Consider the following 19,147-nt stretch of genomic DNA (forward strand, 5'->3'; position numbering starts at 1 on the left):
CCTTTTATTATAACATAACTGGGTTGAAATGGTTGGAAATGTTCAAATGTATTATTTCCACAAGTAAATAATGTGATGTGATCTGGGAAAACCTGCCAGATGTTGTACTGGGATGTTCTCAGGAATCTAAAACAATACCTAGATTGTCAGTTTTTTTATTTGTTATTCTACAACCATCCATAATGTTATTTTATTACATTATGTATGTTTCTTTAAGTGTTGTTTGAACACATAACTGTGTGTCAGGAATGTGTGTACAGAACCGCCCTAGTATTATATAAATTCACCCATTCCATGGAAAGGGCTTTAAAGCAGCTTGTAAAACCTATAATATGTAAAATTTCAACATGTGATGGGTATTCCCAGATCGCATCACTTTGTCTAGCTATGCTGTAAAACTGGTTAATCTGTCAAGAACATTATTTGATCATGTTTCGGTCAGTGTTTGAGATGACTACCAAGCGTCTCAATTAGGCTAATGTGTGTCTACCTCCTTTCTGAATCATTAGTGCTGGAGAGGAAGCTGTCAGTGAGAAAGCCCAAGGAGGAGCTCTTAGAGCGAGGATTACTAAAGGACAATCCTGACAATGGTATGAATTCATTTTTTATATTTCTGCCTATATGTGTATTCCACACAACCTGCTAATCCGAACACTTATATCATTTTGTTTTCATTCTTTGGAAAATGTAACCAAGTGCTTTAGTTGACAGATCTGTCAGGTTTTTAATTCTGGTCCTAGCGACCCTCCGCGCTGCACATTTTGCATCTCTCTCTTCTTTAACATGCCTAATCTAAATCACCAGCTCGTTAGAAGAACAAACCGTATTGGTTGACACGGTCCCTACACAATGTTCCCTGCTCTTTACTCCCTGTACACATTATATCAGCTGGTTTACTTCACTTAAAGGGATAGTTCACCCTAAAATCAAAATTTTGACTTTTGCACTCACCCATGACGTTCTACATGTTTTAAGACCTCCCAGTGTCTTGATGACATCCAAGAGCTTTCAAGGCCTCCTCATAGACATCATGGTAAATCTTTGTTAAATCTCTCATTGTTAAAATGGTCCATCTGATCATCGTGGTTTGAATAAATCTTTATGAATGCGCAAAAGAAGGCAAAATAACGACTTTAAAGCTGCTATTACATACGTTTCTTCCAATCTCACATTAATCTTGAGTACCTTTCAGGAGTATTGCATACTTTGTATCTTCGAAGAGTATTTGGTTTGATCACATTTATAAAAGACAGATACAACTGTACAATTACTTCCGGAAAAGTACGAAATCCTGGGGGTGTGCGGCAGGAGGAGCTAAATCACAAGCACACAATAGCCTGCCCGACATCATCACATTGTCCCTGCATAACATTGATTCATCACAAGTTTGTGTTGTTAAGATTATGCACATACAGATTGCCAGACAAACACAGACATGTGACTTGGTTTCACTTACCGCATGCTGTTCAAGTTTGTAATTTTTTAGGGTTGGGACTGCTCCATCTATTAGTTTCAAACGTTCTGCATATCCAGCATTATATCCATCGTTTATATTACATCCATCACTGAAATACCGTTAACAAACAGACACTCCTAAACCTCACTATTGGAAGATAAAGAAACGCTTCGAAACAATTTGGAGTGCTGGAAGAGTGCATCAAGTAATACTACACCCACACATACATCCACCTCGTTTTTTGACAAGTTGACCATGTTAAGCATGAGAAGCATGCATGTTTAACTGTGTAAAGAATTCAGAATGCATGAAACACCGTTCGAATCCCCCTTTGATCAACATATTCTTCTCTTCCCTCTCAATTTATGATGCGAGTTAATAAGAGCACCTCAACGCTTCTGCTTCCAGGTTGTTCGCATACATCTGTCCTCGTGCATCTTTATTTGTGTTCCGAAGACGCTGGGAGGTCTTAAAACATGTAAAATGTCATGTGAATTAGTAAAAAATGACAAAATTTAGATTTTCGGGTGAACTATCCCTTTAAAAAAACTGAGTTGCACTACACGGCTGCTTGTATTGCCTTCACAAACAGACAAAACTTACTAGAGAAATGTTAAGGTTTATTTAACTGTAATCATGAGATTTGCGTAGTTGTCACGTCTTGTGCATTTTAATGCCCTTGGAATGGAACATTGCTGTGTCCCAATTCTGGGGCTGCGTGGTTTGAAGGCTGAATTTTAAGACCGATTGCATCACAGCAGCGCGACTGAAGGGCTGGTAAGGCTGTCTCAATTCAAAGGTTGCTTCAAAAGAAACCCCAAAATGCGACCTTATTTTTGCAGGTTTTTAAGGATAGATCAAATGTATCCTTCCCAGCTTTGGCTATCCCGAGGTTCATTGCGCGACTACAACTGTGTGAGATTTTAAAATAATCTCTCAAAACTTTAGTTAAATAAAAGAATGTAATTCTCAAAAACATGTTTTAAAGAGTACCTAGCATATGTTTTTTTAGGCCCTACTTTGGTTTATGGAGTGTCCAACAAAAAGTACATACAATGTGTTTAAACACTATAATGTCGTAATAATAGGCAGTTATTCGTACCTTACTTCTTGACTGACTCTCAAATGATTCGTTCGGCGATTCATCCGTCTAGGCCCCGCCTACCCGCTAACCTTGTGTCATGTGATTGGTCAGATGGTGTAGTCTGTTGTTATTGGTCAAATGAGTTCATCATTTGTCACAAATGGAACCCCACTACCATCATTACAGGATTACGGTTTACATGTGGTTGGATGTCTTTATATATATGTGTAGCTAGAGATGGCGGCGATTTTACCGTACCAATTTGAGCCCGAGTCTGACGAGGAAGAAGACGCTAATCCACAACAAACTCTACCACGACTGGAGCAGGATGTTTGTCAGTGGCAAGTGACAACTCTTGTCATAAAAACTCCCAGTTTGACAACATGCATGTTGTGCTTTTCCTCATCAATGAAATAAAATATAATTTTTTTCTTAAAATACTGTTAATACGTTAGTAATACTATTATTTCGTCTTAACTGTGCAATGTTATGGTACATAGAGCATTTCAGAAAGTCGACGTTATGAAATATTATTGTAGTATCACCCGAATATATCTATATAGGTGGACGTGCGGCAAATGTGTCAAAATGCAAATTTAATAGCCAGATAAACAAACTGTAATACCCCAGAAATAATGGTTCATACTAATGTTAGCGTTATATGCATTAGCTAAACACAGACATAAGGTACAAAAATATTTCTTTAAGGTAAGAAAAAAATGAATAGTCACACTTACAGGTGGTAATTCGGAGGAGCTAACAGGTCAAATAGAGTTGGTATTGCCCCCTCTTTCAAGGATAGTTTTTTCACATACCCTGCAGTGAACTCGCCAAGATTATTAAACCAATCTTCGGTGAAATGACGCGCGCACAGTTAAACCCTGGGGTTATACTCCTTTGGTATCGTTTGAAAAATGAATTGTAACCATTTTTCCCTGAGACGTTCTTCCTTTGGTCGTTGAAATAAGATGGACTTTGTTTCACAAAGTAAAAACACAGGCTCTAGACATGATACACACGCATCACGAACGAGCGACAGTGTTTGGGGGAGGAGAGATACGTTTTCGCGTCAGTCTCAGCAAAACGAAGGCGGGGACTATGTATAGTGACGTAGATATGCGGGTGTACTAGTCCACGTCTCGTTTGTGTGATTCAGAGTCGACTCCCATTTTTACAAGCAAATAACTTTATTTATTCACCTTCGGACTTACAACTTGGCAGACTGCTTAGTTTCAAACACGGCAACATAACAGACTGCATGAAATGTCATTTTCATGATCTCATGCTACCTACTCTTAATATTATATGATGTTTTTTAAATTCACACTATTGGTGCATTGTTGTGTTTTTTTATTTGTGAGGTTGGTTCGTTTAATATACTGTTAAGCTGTTTTAATATACATAAACATGACATATTTTCTTATATAATTTTTCTGGCTCCATATTTGTTTAAAAATGTCAGAAACGTTTCTGCTGTGTCCTGCTGTCACCATGCAACAGTAGCATCAGGTGACGCAAATCACGCAATTAGGAAATCCTCCGCGAGGCTAGACTGTTTCTTTTCAGTTCACTTCTTTGACTTTTGAGGCTGCGTGCTTTGAAAACCAAGTCAGCGACTGTAAAGGTTGAATCCCCTGAATTGGGACACAGCCTATACATGTGACAATGCTCTCGCATTCACCGTGAGACAAACGCAGTTTAGTCTGCTCACACGTATTTCTCATGCTGATATATAAGTGATAGCTTGTATTGAAATGGTGAACTGCTAAACTTAATGAAGTAAAAGCTAATAAGATATAAGATAAGTGCTGAAATTGTGTGTAGTGAAAGATGAACAGTATGAATGTTTGGATTGTAACCTTCACTTTTGGGTTAAGCTTTTGACTGAAGCTTTAAGAAACTCATCTATTATATTCTGTATTTTTTTGTTTTAGAGTGTAACGACGTGAATCACTCTAAAGGTCCTTTGGTAAAGAATGGCCACACTGGAGACAACAGGATGGATACGGTGTCAGATGTTAAGGGACCATCTCGGCCGCCAGCAGAAGAACACAGGAATAGTCTCGGACTTGAACCCGAGCGGCGCAGCAGAGTGCCCTCCGACGTAAGCCGGAACCGACAGCCTTTGGACGTGGATGCTCGAACCCGGTTACTGCCTGATACGGACCGTCGCAGCCATCTGTCGTCAGACATGGAGAAACAAGCAATATCATTACAGACAGAGAGACATGGACACGAGGAAAGAAGGTATAGAAAGGATGAAAGGGAGGACAAAGGAAATAAGGACAGAGATAGACGGGATAAAAATGTTGACAAGGAAGGACACAGAGAAGACCGAGACAAACGGGAGAGACCAAGGACGGATTTGAGGCCAGATAAAGATGACTGTTATGGAAGAGGCGGCGAGCGATACGAACAGGAAAAAGAGGGAAGGAATGACCCCGAGAAGCGGGAAGAGAAGGACTGGAGAGAAAACAAGGAGATAAAACGGCCAATAGAAAGGAAGGAAGATCGTGAAAGATGGAATGACCGAGAGAGGGAAGAACGAGTTTGGAGAGAAGACAGGGATAGACGAGAGGAACAGGAAAAACGTAATGAAAGGGAGAGAAAAGATGGCAGGAGACCGGAGCCTGTGAAACAAGTGTCTGATGGAAAGTTGGTCCGGCCTCAGTCAGAGTTGAACATGCATCCCGGTCTTCAGAAGAGTTCATCTGACATCAGACTAAATGTCCGACCAGCTTCAGAAGCCATCCAGAGCAGCACGCTGCCACGATACACCCCCAATGAGGAGGAATCAAGAGCACGAACAGGTAAAACTCAAATATATGTTCAACATTCATGTCAGTGAAGGGGTATTCAATGAGGAACATTATTATTTAAACACTATTCTTAATTTGTAATGACTATCATGATCTTTGATCACAATTATAAGTAATATATTCTGGTTGATGGTTTGGTGTGGGTTGCTATGGTCACCAGAGATCTGGTCCTGCGCCTAGGTGTTAGTTGCAGATTGGGGACCCCCTGGCGACTAGCTTGCTGCTTGGGTGAGGAGTGTGGTTGTTATATTTAAGAAATATAACTAGTTATTGCGTGTCTGATCGGTCTCAGGACCAAAATCAGTCAATTACATTAAAAGGTCAAGAATGTTTTGGAATTTGGGGACCTGAGAATGCATCCGAGTGCTATTGCATACATTAGTGTTCTTCCCTTTCTTCTTCTTCTATTGCATCTATGGCAGCTCATAGAACCATACATACGATAGTTATGACATTTTACACACAGATAGAGTGCAATATTTCTTATCTCATATGTTACCATGTCACCTTTAATGTCTCTAATTCAAGAGTCTAAAGTTTAGCATACATTTTTTACCTATAACCTTTGAACCGTAAGTCATAGAAACATTTTTTTACTCTGAGCTCATTATGATCCAAATGCACCCTATAACGTTTTTGTACTTTTTGTTTTCAGTTTTTGTAGATATGACGCGTTCGTCCTGTGTAATAGTGTTGTCATGTTTTTTACACCTATTGTATTAATGCTTGTGTATGACATATCGCTTTATTGCTCCCTGAAGTCACTTTGGATAAAAGCGTCTGCTAAATGACTAGATGTGAATAGTTAGGTGAATCAATCCCCCCCTTACTAAATAAATGTAATATTTAATTTAATTTATTTCTTCACATACATAAGATAAGCGTGCATATAAATCTGTCTGGTAAAATTCAGTCACACATTTTTTTACATTTTGTGTTTAAATTGCTGCTATAATGATCCAGCACACTTCTTTTAATAATGCTCCGGGCTAAAGACAACTTATTTTGCGTGTATTGCACTTAATATTAATTTGCACTTATTATTCATTTCTTTAAAAATAGGGAACAAAATCTAAAGAATATCAGAACCAATAAGAATACCATTAAGCTATCGGACCGATAAGCAGTATCGGTTGAAGTAGTAAAACCATATAATCTTAACGATACCCATACCTAATCGACACTACAAAATGTTTCTAACACTGGTATATATACAGAAGGGTTGTCCGGTGTTCCGGTGCTACGTTAGTATTGCAATGCTAAAGCTTCAAAATACCTGTGATGGGTCTCTATTTTGTTTTATTGTACGATCTTTCAATTATGAACATGGCACAGCATTGTGATACTACTACAGTACAGTATTGTAAAATAGGTTTATGGTACTGTGACAACTCTTATATATAGTGTTATCAGCAGATCTCAGCTGCATCTGCAAACTGTTCCGCTTCTGTCTTGTGCAATTAAAAACTTGCTTTATTACTGGTTGCGAAATAGTATTTACTGTAAATAAAACATGTTACTCATAGTTTGCCCGATTCTTGTTTGTCCATAACAGCTGGCATGTTAGTGAGTACTGACATGACATGGACATCTCAAATATAAACAAAACATTTCTTTTTGACATGGGGATCCTTTGAAAGCCTGTGCAAAATGCTTGATAACCACAGCCAGAAAGAGCACAATGTTTGTCTGGCATCGCAATCTTACTGGTATTAAAAACTTATAGTGAATGTAAACAAGACATTCTTCAGATTCACTTGCTCCCCAGGCTGAGGAGCCAATGTTGCAATGATGTAAAATAGTAAGTGTTGTTATCTTGCTGTTGCTAGGTCGGGAGCTCATATAAAAAAGAAAATTCCTTGTGACATCACATATCCAGGAATTTTGCATTTGTTTTTTTCTGGCAGACAATAACATACATGCTTTCGTTATTGATGACAATGTCTTTTTAAGATATGACATTTGCAGGATGTATTAATAATATTAATATCTCATACATTTGTCTACAGATCAAATGCTTTTATTATGCTTTTATTATTATCAATTGCTTGCCTTATGCTTGATCTAACTTTGCTTCCCCTTTTGACAGTGCTGTGAACTCATGTGTTTTGTCATTTTGTGTGTTTGAGCATGTGTCTTTTTCTCACTGTTAGGTTCGGTGGGTATACGGTTTGCTCCTGACCCCACCCCTGAGCCCAAGCCTGGATTTACCTCCACCCGAGAGCCACAACCACCCACTAAACACGCCATCCTCCCACCCAAGTGGCTCATGGCTGCTTACTCCTCCACTGAGCCTGCTCAACCCCCATCCACATCATCGTCATCTTCGTCATCCTCCTCCTCCTCTGCTCCCCCCATTGCTAAGCCACCTCCCCGGACTGTGTCTTTAAACTTAGACAATTCCCGCAGCATTGCTGTTACATCAGCACCACCAGGGGACCATGACACCCCACCTAGTGTGCCTGCCCACTTCACCTCTCCGGCCCCTGCTGCCCCAAAACAGCCTCCAGTGCCCCCTCCCAAACCCGCCCATCACAACAGTAACACTGCACTGCAAGGTGAGTTGTTTCATCATGCTTGCTTTTGCTAGCTGCAAATTGTTGGGTGTCATTTTAATTTTAGCGATTCCAGATCAAATTTTTCATTCTTTTACAGTTGAAGTAAAACACTTTGATATCAACCTGCATGGACATTTAGCCTGCATAAATATATATATTTATGAGCACTGTTTTGTTTACATATACTTATAGCAACAATTTTTTGTCAGATTTTTTTATAATTTGTGTTACCATAGTTTAAATACATCATTTACATTTAACCATTTAGCTTACGCTTTTATTCAAAGCGACTTGCATTGCATTATCATATACATTTTTTGTTTATAAGTATGTGCAATCCCCTGGGATCGAATGCCGCGTCATTTAGAGCGGTCGGCACCGTGCGAGAGAGAGTTGACTGCTCTGTTTGCTTTTGAATTGCTCTTGCGTTTGCCTACATTAATGTCATATGGCAGGTGGTTGTGCTCACCACCGCACAAAGTCGAACAAGCCTATTTTCATTGAAGCACCATGGATTGCCATATTCATTAGCTTAAGCTCTTAGCAATATACAGTAATGCCATCAGTGTCACCTAATCAGTTCAACACGTGGATCGATCAGAGCTCAAAGTGTAACGGAGGCCTTCTAGTGTGTGAAAGTGTGCATGTGCAAACAGCAATCTTTGTTAGATCAGTCATCTGTTTCCGACATCTGACCTATTGGCCTCTTCGGAGCGGTTTCACATCAGACCGGTTGTAAGGAATGCGTCAGGTCAGGTGAACTAAGGGCAAGTTGGGCCACTCACAGGTATCGCACACCAGAGTGCAAAGTCCACTTCTGATAGAAGTTCATTTTCATTTTTTATTGAACAATGGATAGCCTCTATATCACGTTGGTAAATCTGTTATTGTTTTCTTGTTTTGAATCCTTTTCTACACATATTAAACATTACAAAATGGTTACTTATAACGGTAACTGATCAGTGATTGTTGGTGTAAGTCCTTGTTGACAAATTATTGTCAAACGGATAACTGTAATTTGTGTAATTTTAATGCAACCGTAAACCTTTAAATGGTCACGTGTAATTTTAAGCTAGGCTTACATGTATTGACTTTTTATATATTATTTTGGACTTTACAGATTTTTTATTTTCCTAATTTTGTGGAGATATAATTTTGTGTTGGGGAAAGAAAATGGGATGGGATTTAAGCGCGGGGATTGGGGGTCCATGAGGATGGTTTAAGATATGACGGGGTCCAGTACTCCAAAAAGGTTGAGATCCACTGCTCTATGCAACGCTGGCCAATCCATTGTAAGCATGTACAATAATATGCTGATAACATTGGCGCTTTTATACACACTAATTTGGTGCATTTTAAGATTTGATTCAACCTCATGGTACCAGTAAATCTTTATTGTCTTTTTTATTTCCACAGTTGATCCCTCCCACAATAAAGTTCCAGTCAAGCGATCTCCTCCTGTTCCCCCCAAAAGAATGACGGCAGTAACCAAACAACCTTCAGATGACTCCACGTCCATCAATCAACCTCAGTCTGCGTCTGCAGGCCCTGCCCTTGTTCCACCCCCTTCTGTCCAGTCAGATGACAGCAGAGACGTAAGCTCTGGAGCACTCTCTCCTCCACCGACCCATATCCCCCCATCCCCTCCACGTGCCCAACACCCCCCTGTACATTTCAATGTTGACCCACCCAGCCCGACCACAGAGCCACCCTCTCAGCCTCCATTACCTCTTCACATACGCATCCAGAGAGCCTTAATCAGTCCAAACACTGTCCAGGCCAACTCGGACAGATCCCAGCGAGCTCACTCACTACTGTTTGAGTCACCGTCAGACTACCTTGCAGAGACCCCAGGAGGGGGAAGATACTCCCTTCCTGTTACTATCGAACCTCTCAGATTGTAAGTGTTCACAAAGTGTAAAATTCAACAAAGAACACAACATATTTTGGTCATCACACATAATTATTGATAGTGCCTGCTAAGGATCACTGTTTTCGTTGTCTGTACTTTAAGGATTTGCAGCACATTAGCTATTGTCCAGGAACCAGAATATCATAAATATCACCAACCATTTGGTGGTAAGCAATAAGCAACCATAGCACATGGACATGATTGCAACCACACAGCGATTTTTCACCAACCACTTAAAGGAGTAAATTTCAGTAAATTGTTGGGGTAAGCCAACAAAACATTGATTTGCTGTATTCATAATTTTCTACAGTTAGTTTTTTTTCTGTATCGTTCAGGCAAGAGGATGACGACTTTGACATTGAAGAAGAACTGCAGAAGCTTCGGCCCACACAGCAGATGGAGCTTGAGCCAGGAAGCCGGCGTGGTCTGGTAGAAGATCCTCGAGTCAGTGTTATTCCAGAGGACGGGGGACCTGAAAGCAGTGAGGACGAGGAGGAGACTGACTCAGATGGGCCCATAAATTATGAAGATGATGACGAGGATGAGGAAGTTTCCACAAGTACGATTCTTAAGTTCTTTCAGACATGCCACATAAGACCGATTTTTGCTTTTACAAAACCTGGAAAATTAGTGGATTTGAAATGGATTAGATTAGTCTATATTAGCATCTATACATATCTAAGTGTCCATATCTAACTAAAAGAAAAAGTGCACAGATAAACAATGTAAACATTATGTACGGAAGGCAAACATAAATAAGAAATATAATAAAAACTAGATAATAGAAATTGGAATTATACCTTATAAGGGCATTTTGCACACAAAAGGACCAATCAGCTTTCTTTGATCCTTTTATATTTTTTAAGTTCTTAAAATGACTCGAATTTGACAATAATAAGCCTAAAGGGGTTTTCACACTGCAGTCGATAGTGAGACGCAATGACGTGCTGGAATAAAAACAGTACATCCCCATGAAGCCTTTCACAGTGCGTGCGATCGACCATGCAGCGAGGATGCTATGTTGATGCTATTTGAGAAAGCAATGTGTTTTTTTCATCCAGTGTAGATTTTTTTTCCAAATGCGCAGTACAATTCGATTTTAGCTTTACATAACAGGGCCGGAGCCGCTACAGTTGCCCAAATGGGCCACGCCATGGCGCTAAAGCCCTGGAGCTGACTTCAAACTCCAGAATAAACAAAAAAGTTGGACACCTGTATAGGAAACAAATGATACTACTAATAAATCTCTTTATTGCGTTATACTTTTCTTGATAATTGTTTTAAAATAATTTTATTGTCACATTGTTTTGCGATATTTGCATATACACCATAACAGAACATTATATGGACATTCCTATGTTAAATCATCCAAATTTTGAATATCTCCCAAGCTCAAATTTTTGTTCATCTGAAGTGATGAAAGCCAAAATATAATGGATGAATATTTACAGAGTAATCCACTAATTTCTAGAAAGGGGTAAAAATGACAATTTTCACGGTTAATTTGGAGCTAAATTAGAGGAGGTGGAAATGACATGAGAAACATGCCAGCCTCATTATTTTATTTTTACACAGAGATTGATTGAACTATCAGTGAAATTAGTTGTCTTTGAAAATCCTTGTTTCATTTTATGCCAATGGTGACAGTTGAAAAATGAAGAAAGGGCATTTTTTTTCGTTCTTTTTACAATATAAGCATGCCTGTAACTCAAGAACTGTAAGAGATACCTTAATGTCCTTTAAGATTCTTTTTTTTGCCTTTTGCATCTTTATATGGATGGGACAGTGGAGAGAGAGACAGGAAATTATGGGATGAGAGAGAGGGAATCGGAAGCCGGGAAAGGATCACGAACATCTTTTCGCATCAAATGTTTTTGCATTTAATTATAGAGCGTATTATCGATAACAGTATTGATAAGTACCGGTACCTACATGCAGTATCTATAAAATCTTAAGGATACCCATCCCTAGTTGGGACAGGTTGGTTTTCTGTAGTGTCTGTAGTAAATGCAACAAGATCAGCCTTCTTGACCAGGGATGTAGTGTTTACAGTCCATGAGGTCCTGGGGTATGTGTGTGCAGAGAAATTTTAAGGTGGCCACTTGTCTACCAATCCACCATTTCTCCCCTGATGTGCATAGGGGCAGTTTCCTAAAACTGACGGTGAGATCTTTACGTCCCATCTCATTTACGATTGGTTGTTTGGATAACACATTTCTCAACCGTGACATTGTCAATGCAGAACTGTAAATAAATTAGAACTAAAGGAAAAAGTTAATAAACACACTCCATTTCAAATCCATAGGCAGAGACAGGAAGATGTTCAACATAGCAAATCTGGGAAATGTCTGGCAAATCTAATGAGACGAAATAAGAGCCATTTGACCCATTGTGTGTACAGTAGATATCAGATGTGTGGACATTATTAATAACAGATTCATTGACCTCAGTGGTTCTATAAGAGTTCTATAAGCGCAGTAGCTGAATGAGATGTCCTGGCATTGACTTGTCGTCTTTGTTGTCAGGCGGTCTTGCAAATCGCGTGAAGCGCAAGGATACACTGGCACTAAAGCTGGAGCGGCAAAAGGAGAAAGAGCAGTGTCCAGATCAGGAGAACATCATATGGAATAACAAGGACCAATGGGAGGCACTCCGCAGCAAGATCGGCAGCACGCTCACAAGGTGTGTGATTGTGTGTGTGGCTTGTATATATGGTTTACGGGGATGTGTGTACTGCTTGTATAACAATGCATGGTTTACGGTAACACTTCCTGTGTCCTCTTCAGCTAAATGGCTTATTTCTTTATTTAAAAAAAGGTTTTCTATGATGATTAGGTAAAATAATGCTCCGAATGATACTAAATGAAGAGTCATTTAAGAGCTGGCTTTTCTAAGGGAGCCGAGCCAAAAGAGCCGAATCTTTAAAGAGCTGGACTCCCCATCACTAGAATAAACAGTATAAAAATCATTGTCTATAGAGAGACCCAGTTAACATCATATGCAAGAATGCATGTGTGTTCAGAGAGTATTTTTGTATCCAGTCGACTGACATGGTTTCTCTCGTAGGAGGCTGAGTCAGAGACCTTCTGCACAAGAACTTGAGCAGAGAAACATCCTACAAGGTCAGTGTTTTGTCAGCTGTCTTAAGCTTGTTCAATACACAAACTTTATGTCATATTCACGCCTCCAGTCATCTGTAGAATCAAGAGATGGTGGTTGATGTGGAATGCTGTCTTCACAATTCTATTGTAAATTTCCTAATGGATGTCAAGACAATCTCAGACATTTTTTGAAGTTTGTCTCTGTGTTCTTTTTTAGCTAAGAATGAAGCAGACCGACGGGCTGAAAGGAGCGAGATCAAACGCAGATTGACCAGAAAGGTTAAAAGCACATATCCAATAGAAATAAACATGATGTTTCATACTGAGCCTTGCAAATCAAATTATTTGTTCAAACTTAATTTTGCACAAAACTCCATCTTGTTCTGTGTCCTTCCAGATGGAAAATAGCCTAAATCTATATATATATATATATTTATCGATATTAAAGATGTATATGCCGCTGTTAGAGATGTAGAAAATGTTTGTCTTTTTATTTGCGCAGTTGTCACAGAGGCCTACAGTTGCTGAGCTCCAGGCCAGAAAGATTCTGCGTTTTCATGAATATGTGGAGTCCACTCATGCTCATGACTATGACCGGCGTGCTGAAAAACCCTGGACCAAACTCACACCTGCTGACAAGGTCTCACTGGTTTTATATGCCCCCTTGTGATAACAGATGGAAGACAGATTGATTTTAGCCTTGTAGTTACATAAAAAAGAAAACATTTGCACACAGAGTAAATGCTAAGCTTACTTGCCCAAAAACAATTGTTTAAAGAGTAACACAGTTTGAAAAACCAATCCTTTTATGTCATTGCCGTTATACATAAATAGATTATATGTTTACTCTGCTAAGAATGTTGCTTTGTTTATTCAAAATGTGTTTTCTTTCCCCCTCCAGGCGGCCATAAGAAAAGAATTAAATGAGTTTAAGAGCTCAGAAATGGAAGTTCATGAGGAAAGCAAAATATACACAAGGTCTGGTACTTTCGCTTTCTTATCAGTACAGTGATTGTTAATGAATTTATGCCGCACATAGAGTTTAAGTTGTATTAAACACAGAACGGTTTTGTCCATACTTTTTATGTTTTACATTAAAGGAGTAGTTCACTTTCACAATACATTTTCATGATAATTTACACACCCCCATGTCATCCAAGATGTGTAAGTATTTGTTTCTTTAGTCGAAAATAAATTAAGGTTTTTGATGAAAACACTGGTGGACTTCATTGTATTCCAAACGGTTGAAGGTCAAAATGACAGATTTCAGTGCAGCTTCAAAGGGCTTTAAACCAGTTATAAAAACACATACTTGCCTTGCTCTGTTCTGCGATGTGCGTTCATGACTTCACAAAATACGTTATTACGTATTTACATTATTATTTGGTCTGTGTGGGTCCTGATGCCCCAGGATAGTGATGGGGCCCATGTCCTTCAGATGAGACGTTAAACAGAGGTCCTGGCTCTCAGTGATCATTAGAAATCCCTGGCAAAAATTTGCCTCTTCTCCTCTGTCCATCATCATGGCCATAATCACCCCATATGTACTGATTGGCTTCACTACACTGTCTCCTCTCCACCAGTAAACTGGTGTGTATTGGGTGTTTTGGCTCAATGAGGCTGCGGTCGCATCATCCAGGTTGATGTTGCACATTGGTGATGGTTGAGGAGATTCCCCCCTTCCATGTAAAGTGCTTTGGAACCATGCAATATGTATGTTAGATGTCAAGATTTGGTAGCAGCAAAAAAGTTTACAGTATAGTATAGGAAAGTTGTATTTATAAAACTCTCTTATTCTTAGAGCACATTTTATTAAAAATGTATTTTGTCATCATAGGCATTGTAACACATGTTTTTCCATCCAGGTTTCATCGTCCATAATTTCCAACTCGACTGTTGTACCCTTTGGTTGGACTCAGAACCCTAAGCATCTAGAAACCGCCCCTGTAACTGCCGCTAAAAGTGTCCAGCTCACTTTAGCGTCCTATACCCATGATGCATATCACTGAGTGCCCCCGGCCAGCCAATCAGGACGGATGCTGGCACTTCATTTCAGACATTTTTGAGAAGCACATTCAGAGTGTATTCAGATGGACCGGATCTGTGCTGGATAATTTTAGGGACACAGGACTAAAGGTTAGGGTCTGTTTAAACTGTCTTTATAGTGCACATGTTTTGTGACCAAGAATAGACTATAATAGCAATAATACGATACTGGTGACACACAAACTGTTTTAATGGAGAGTGATTGTGAGAATACGTCTTTAATGATAAACGGTGTCAATTTTTGCCTTAACACTGGTACTACATGACCTTGTAGAGTAATAAAGAATATCTGTTCGTACAGATGTACAGATATATACTGTAACACTTTTTCTTCACCCTGAACGCACACTGGTGTGTGTGTGTATTTGAAAGCATCTTTGACATTCTCAGGACAGCAGTTCATGGTACAACTTTATCTCACATGCATTTCATTCTGAGTTTTATGATGATGCTTTAACATAAAATGATGTCTTTTGTTTTTATATTTTTTGCAAAAGAGCACTTCGCTTTATATAATGTCATGCTGAAACTGAGAAGTCTGGTCACAATTCACCACAGAAAAAAATAAGGCACAAAAAAAGTCTGCTTCAGGATCATAAGCATCCTTTATAGCAATAACTTGATGACAGTTAAGCACATTTTTTCCTTTAAACTTTATTTTTACTTTTCTCAGCCAGTATGAGTAATGCACTGTAGATTATTCAATTCAGTTTTATTTAAATAGCGCTTTTCACAATTTTCATTGTTGCAAAGCAGCTTTATATATATATTTTTTTTAAATCATAGTAATACATGAATAAATAGAGTATATGGCATTTAAATGCATGGTATGATTGTAGGTTTTTTCTCTATGCAGTGTACATTGATGAATTTAATGGAAATAAATTCTTTGTTGGATTGTTAGATACTGTAAATTGTTCAGTTGAGCTAAATTATTTAACTGTAGTATATTATTGTAAATATTATTACTACTGGAAACTTAAAATTTCAATATACCAGAGCTATTAAAATCGTAGTACACTGTAGGTAATGTAATACAATCATTTACATGCAAGTAATATATCTAGATGCATTACAAGAATAATTGAATGGGATAAATGTGCTTAAATGTCATCTTTGGTGTTATGTTATATAGTGAAAATCTACTAATGTTAATTTTGGGCTGAAGATATATTATTCAAAAACTTTGTGATTCATCCTTCAGCAGTCACTGATGTAAAGTGTAAAACAACGTGTTTATTGTTACATTATTGAGAATCATACTTAATCGCACTTGTGAGTGGTTTTTAAAAACGAGTCCATTTCTGCTGTTGGCTTCACGATACCTTTATTGCACTGTATAGATAAACACTGAATGTTGAAGATATTTTATATCTATACCTGTTCTCAGAAATAAGATTTAATTGTAATAACTACAGTATAGTATTACACTATCCTGTTTTTATAAAACAGCATGAGTACAGGTTAAATTATGCAATGATCCGGTACAGAAAAAAAACATGTTTTATTCTACTACTGTATAGTCTTTTTTAAATGTAAAGATAAGATCACATTTACAAATTGTTTGTTTTTAATTAAAACCTTGAGCATTATTTGCCTTATTGGGTGTTTTTTATTTGAAATACATCTTTTGTGCAGATATATGAAGCCTATCAGTGTTTCTTGTTGTTTAGATTTTACATCTACAGTTTTTTATATTAAGTTTTATTTAAAGGTACCATTTGTCATAGTCATACCATGTACATAATATCAAGTACAGTTACAGTATAATATGCATCAACTGTATAATGAATGAAACCATTTGCAACATTGCTACTTCAAACCAGTATACCTTATTTATACCATTCTCTCAAAAAGTCAATATTGTGCCCAGCGTTTTGTCGAATGAATGAAAATGACAAGAACTTGAGAGCATTCGTTTAGCATCCACATTTATTACAGTGGTTACTTGATGCACCAGGCAGCACCCATCATTTGTTCTGTTAAACACAAAGAAAGATATTTGTAAGAATGTTAGCAATTTTCAGTTCTGTGACATCATCCACTACCATAGTAGGAACAAAATATTGTATTTCTTTTTTAGTTGTCTTGAAAAAGAAAGTAAGATATTTTAAAGATTTTAGGAACACAAAGACTTCTGGGGCACCTTTGACCACCATTTTGTCAATAATGTCCCTGAATTGAAAATTGCTAACATTCTTACTAATATCTTAACATAATTTATACAGGTATGAAATGACATGAGGGTGAGCAAATGATGACAGAATTAAAATGTTTGGGTGACCGATCACATTTAGGCCCATGCCAGCAGCCCCCGTCCCACAGTGGTCCCGGATGAACCTGCTAGACCACAGCAGTAATGTCCAGCCCACTGGTACTACTGAGTCCATTTACTCCCCCATCCCCATGCCTCTCCGCTCTCGATTTAATATTTTTGTGTTTTTTTAATAACCTTAAAGTTCATCTTGCAGGTATCCTTTTTTAAATAAAAAATATAGTGGTGGGCATAGATTAATTTTTTTAATCTAGATTAATCTTGGAATTAATCTAGATTAATCTAGATTAAAATGGCTCATTTAAATTCTGCCGAAGGCATTCAGAATATGTGTGCTACCCAAATAATGACTAAAAGTAAGTCTTTGAGAACAGGTTTCTCAAGCCAGGTGGCGCATTAGACCAGGGGCTCATCTCCTGTTTCCAAAATGCATCACAAACTGCTTGAGAAAGCTGTTCTACTATGATAATTGGTGATGAAAATTAAATTATGTTCAATAAGATGTACTCGTGTTTACTTCCGCATTAGCTAAGGGATGATTTGCGTTTAGGTGGTACTTGAGACTGGAAGAGCTCCTACAGTACATTTACATTTAGTCATTTAGCAGACGCTTTTATCCAAAGCAATTTACAAAGAGTGAGGGAGCAACAAGCGATATGTCATACAGGAGCCATAATACATTAGATCTCAATACAAAGTTACTGGTTTCAACTAAAGCTAGACCAGAACCTGTTGAGAGAAAGTGTTTTTTTTTAAACCAATTCCGCATTGCACAAGGTGCAAACAACCTTAGTCTTGTCGATGTTTCCATTGGGAAGCTTCTTAAAAATTAATATTCCCTGAAGCAAACCCGGCGGCTTCATAGCTGCATCCATGTTAGCACGTCACGTTTGATGCAGTAATTTCACAGTAACGTTATGTTGTGTTCAGACCAAACGCGACTGGCGTGTCAAGCGCGAGTGATTTAAATGTAATGCAAAGAGCCAATAGACCTACTTGAGGCGCGAATCGCGCGAATGAAGCCCTGGTTATGAGATGATGAGGCGGCTTCTGCTTCCGCGAATGACGCGAATCACGCGAGTTGAAAAATCTCGTTCTCGCTCCGTACAGTGCAGTTAAGCTGGTATACATCCGCGCTAAAATATCAAGGTGAAAGTCATCATAGCTTGCGTAGTATAGACCCAGCTGCCAACCCAACTTTGAGAATAGATTAACGGCGACATTTTTTTTATCGCGCGATAATAGTCTCACTGCGTTAACGGCGCTAAAAAAATACCATATGAAAAGCTAATGCCGGATTTCGTAAGACACAAGGGCACAAATTAAGTAGAAGGAGTGACCGTTTCTTTGACAGTTTTTCAACATCGTGTCATTTGAGGTCAAGAAGAGAGAAGTTTGTCGCACTTTGTCTTGGCTCAGAGCAAAGTAGGCTGGTGTTCAGATTTTGAATTTTTGGAAGTTGATTCCAATTACTGGTTTGGGAATCTTATGAATCGATTCCTAGCTGCTGTTTTCGATTCCTGCTCAATTCCCTGTTATACTAAAGTTTTGTGCAGGTCTACAATCTTGTCCTTGACATCATTTGAAATCTATTTGGTCTGGACCATGGTGGAGGAGAGATTGAAATGGAAGATACAGATTCTGTTGGCAGGCATCTTTTATATACATAACAAGCTGATTTAGGAGTACTTTGTTAAAGCGACAGGACTAATCCGTGGTCCATATACGCACATAGCCAATCTGTGGAGCCAGAATTCTTGCTGGTTTGGTAGGGGATAAAATATGTATTTTACTGACTGAAATGCAAATCATTTTTTAACCTTATATATTATTTTTCCCTGATTTTTTTGGTTGATATTCTGTTTCACGTGTACAAATGATATTATGGTCACTAAT

At 38.4% G+C, this 19,147-nt stretch overlaps 1 protein-coding gene across 3 annotated transcripts in view; it reads left to right on the top strand.

Annotated features, from left to right (window-relative positions):
* phactr4a (phosphatase and actin regulator 4a) overlaps positions 1-16,568 on the top strand; it is a 37,350-nt gene extending 20,782 nt beyond the window's left edge. For all 3 annotated transcript variants that reach the window (XM_056741731.1, XM_056741730.1, XM_056741729.1), the window contains 11 exons: positions 510-590; positions 4,475-5,350; positions 7,513-7,917; positions 9,334-9,817; positions 10,165-10,388; positions 12,355-12,511; positions 12,896-12,951; positions 13,148-13,209; positions 13,433-13,570; positions 13,832-13,908; positions 14,796-16,568. In XM_056741731.1, the coding sequence (XP_056597709.1) occupies positions 510-590; positions 4,475-5,350; positions 7,513-7,917; positions 9,334-9,817; positions 10,165-10,388; positions 12,355-12,511; positions 12,896-12,951; positions 13,148-13,209; positions 13,433-13,570; positions 13,832-13,908; positions 14,796-14,811 (2,576 nt within the window). In that variant the 3' untranslated portion in view covers positions 14,812-16,568. The remainder of the gene's footprint in view (positions 1-509; positions 591-4,474; positions 5,351-7,512; positions 7,918-9,333; positions 9,818-10,164; positions 10,389-12,354; positions 12,512-12,895; positions 12,952-13,147; positions 13,210-13,432; positions 13,571-13,831; positions 13,909-14,795) is intronic.
* The last annotated feature ends 2,579 nt before the right edge of the window (positions 16,569-19,147 follow it).

This window comes from Triplophysa dalaica, chromosome 25, assembly GCF_015846415.1.
Source record: "Triplophysa dalaica isolate WHDGS20190420 chromosome 25, ASM1584641v1, whole genome shotgun sequence".
Lineage (NCBI taxonomy): Eukaryota > Metazoa > Chordata > Actinopteri > Cypriniformes > Nemacheilidae > Triplophysa > Triplophysa dalaica.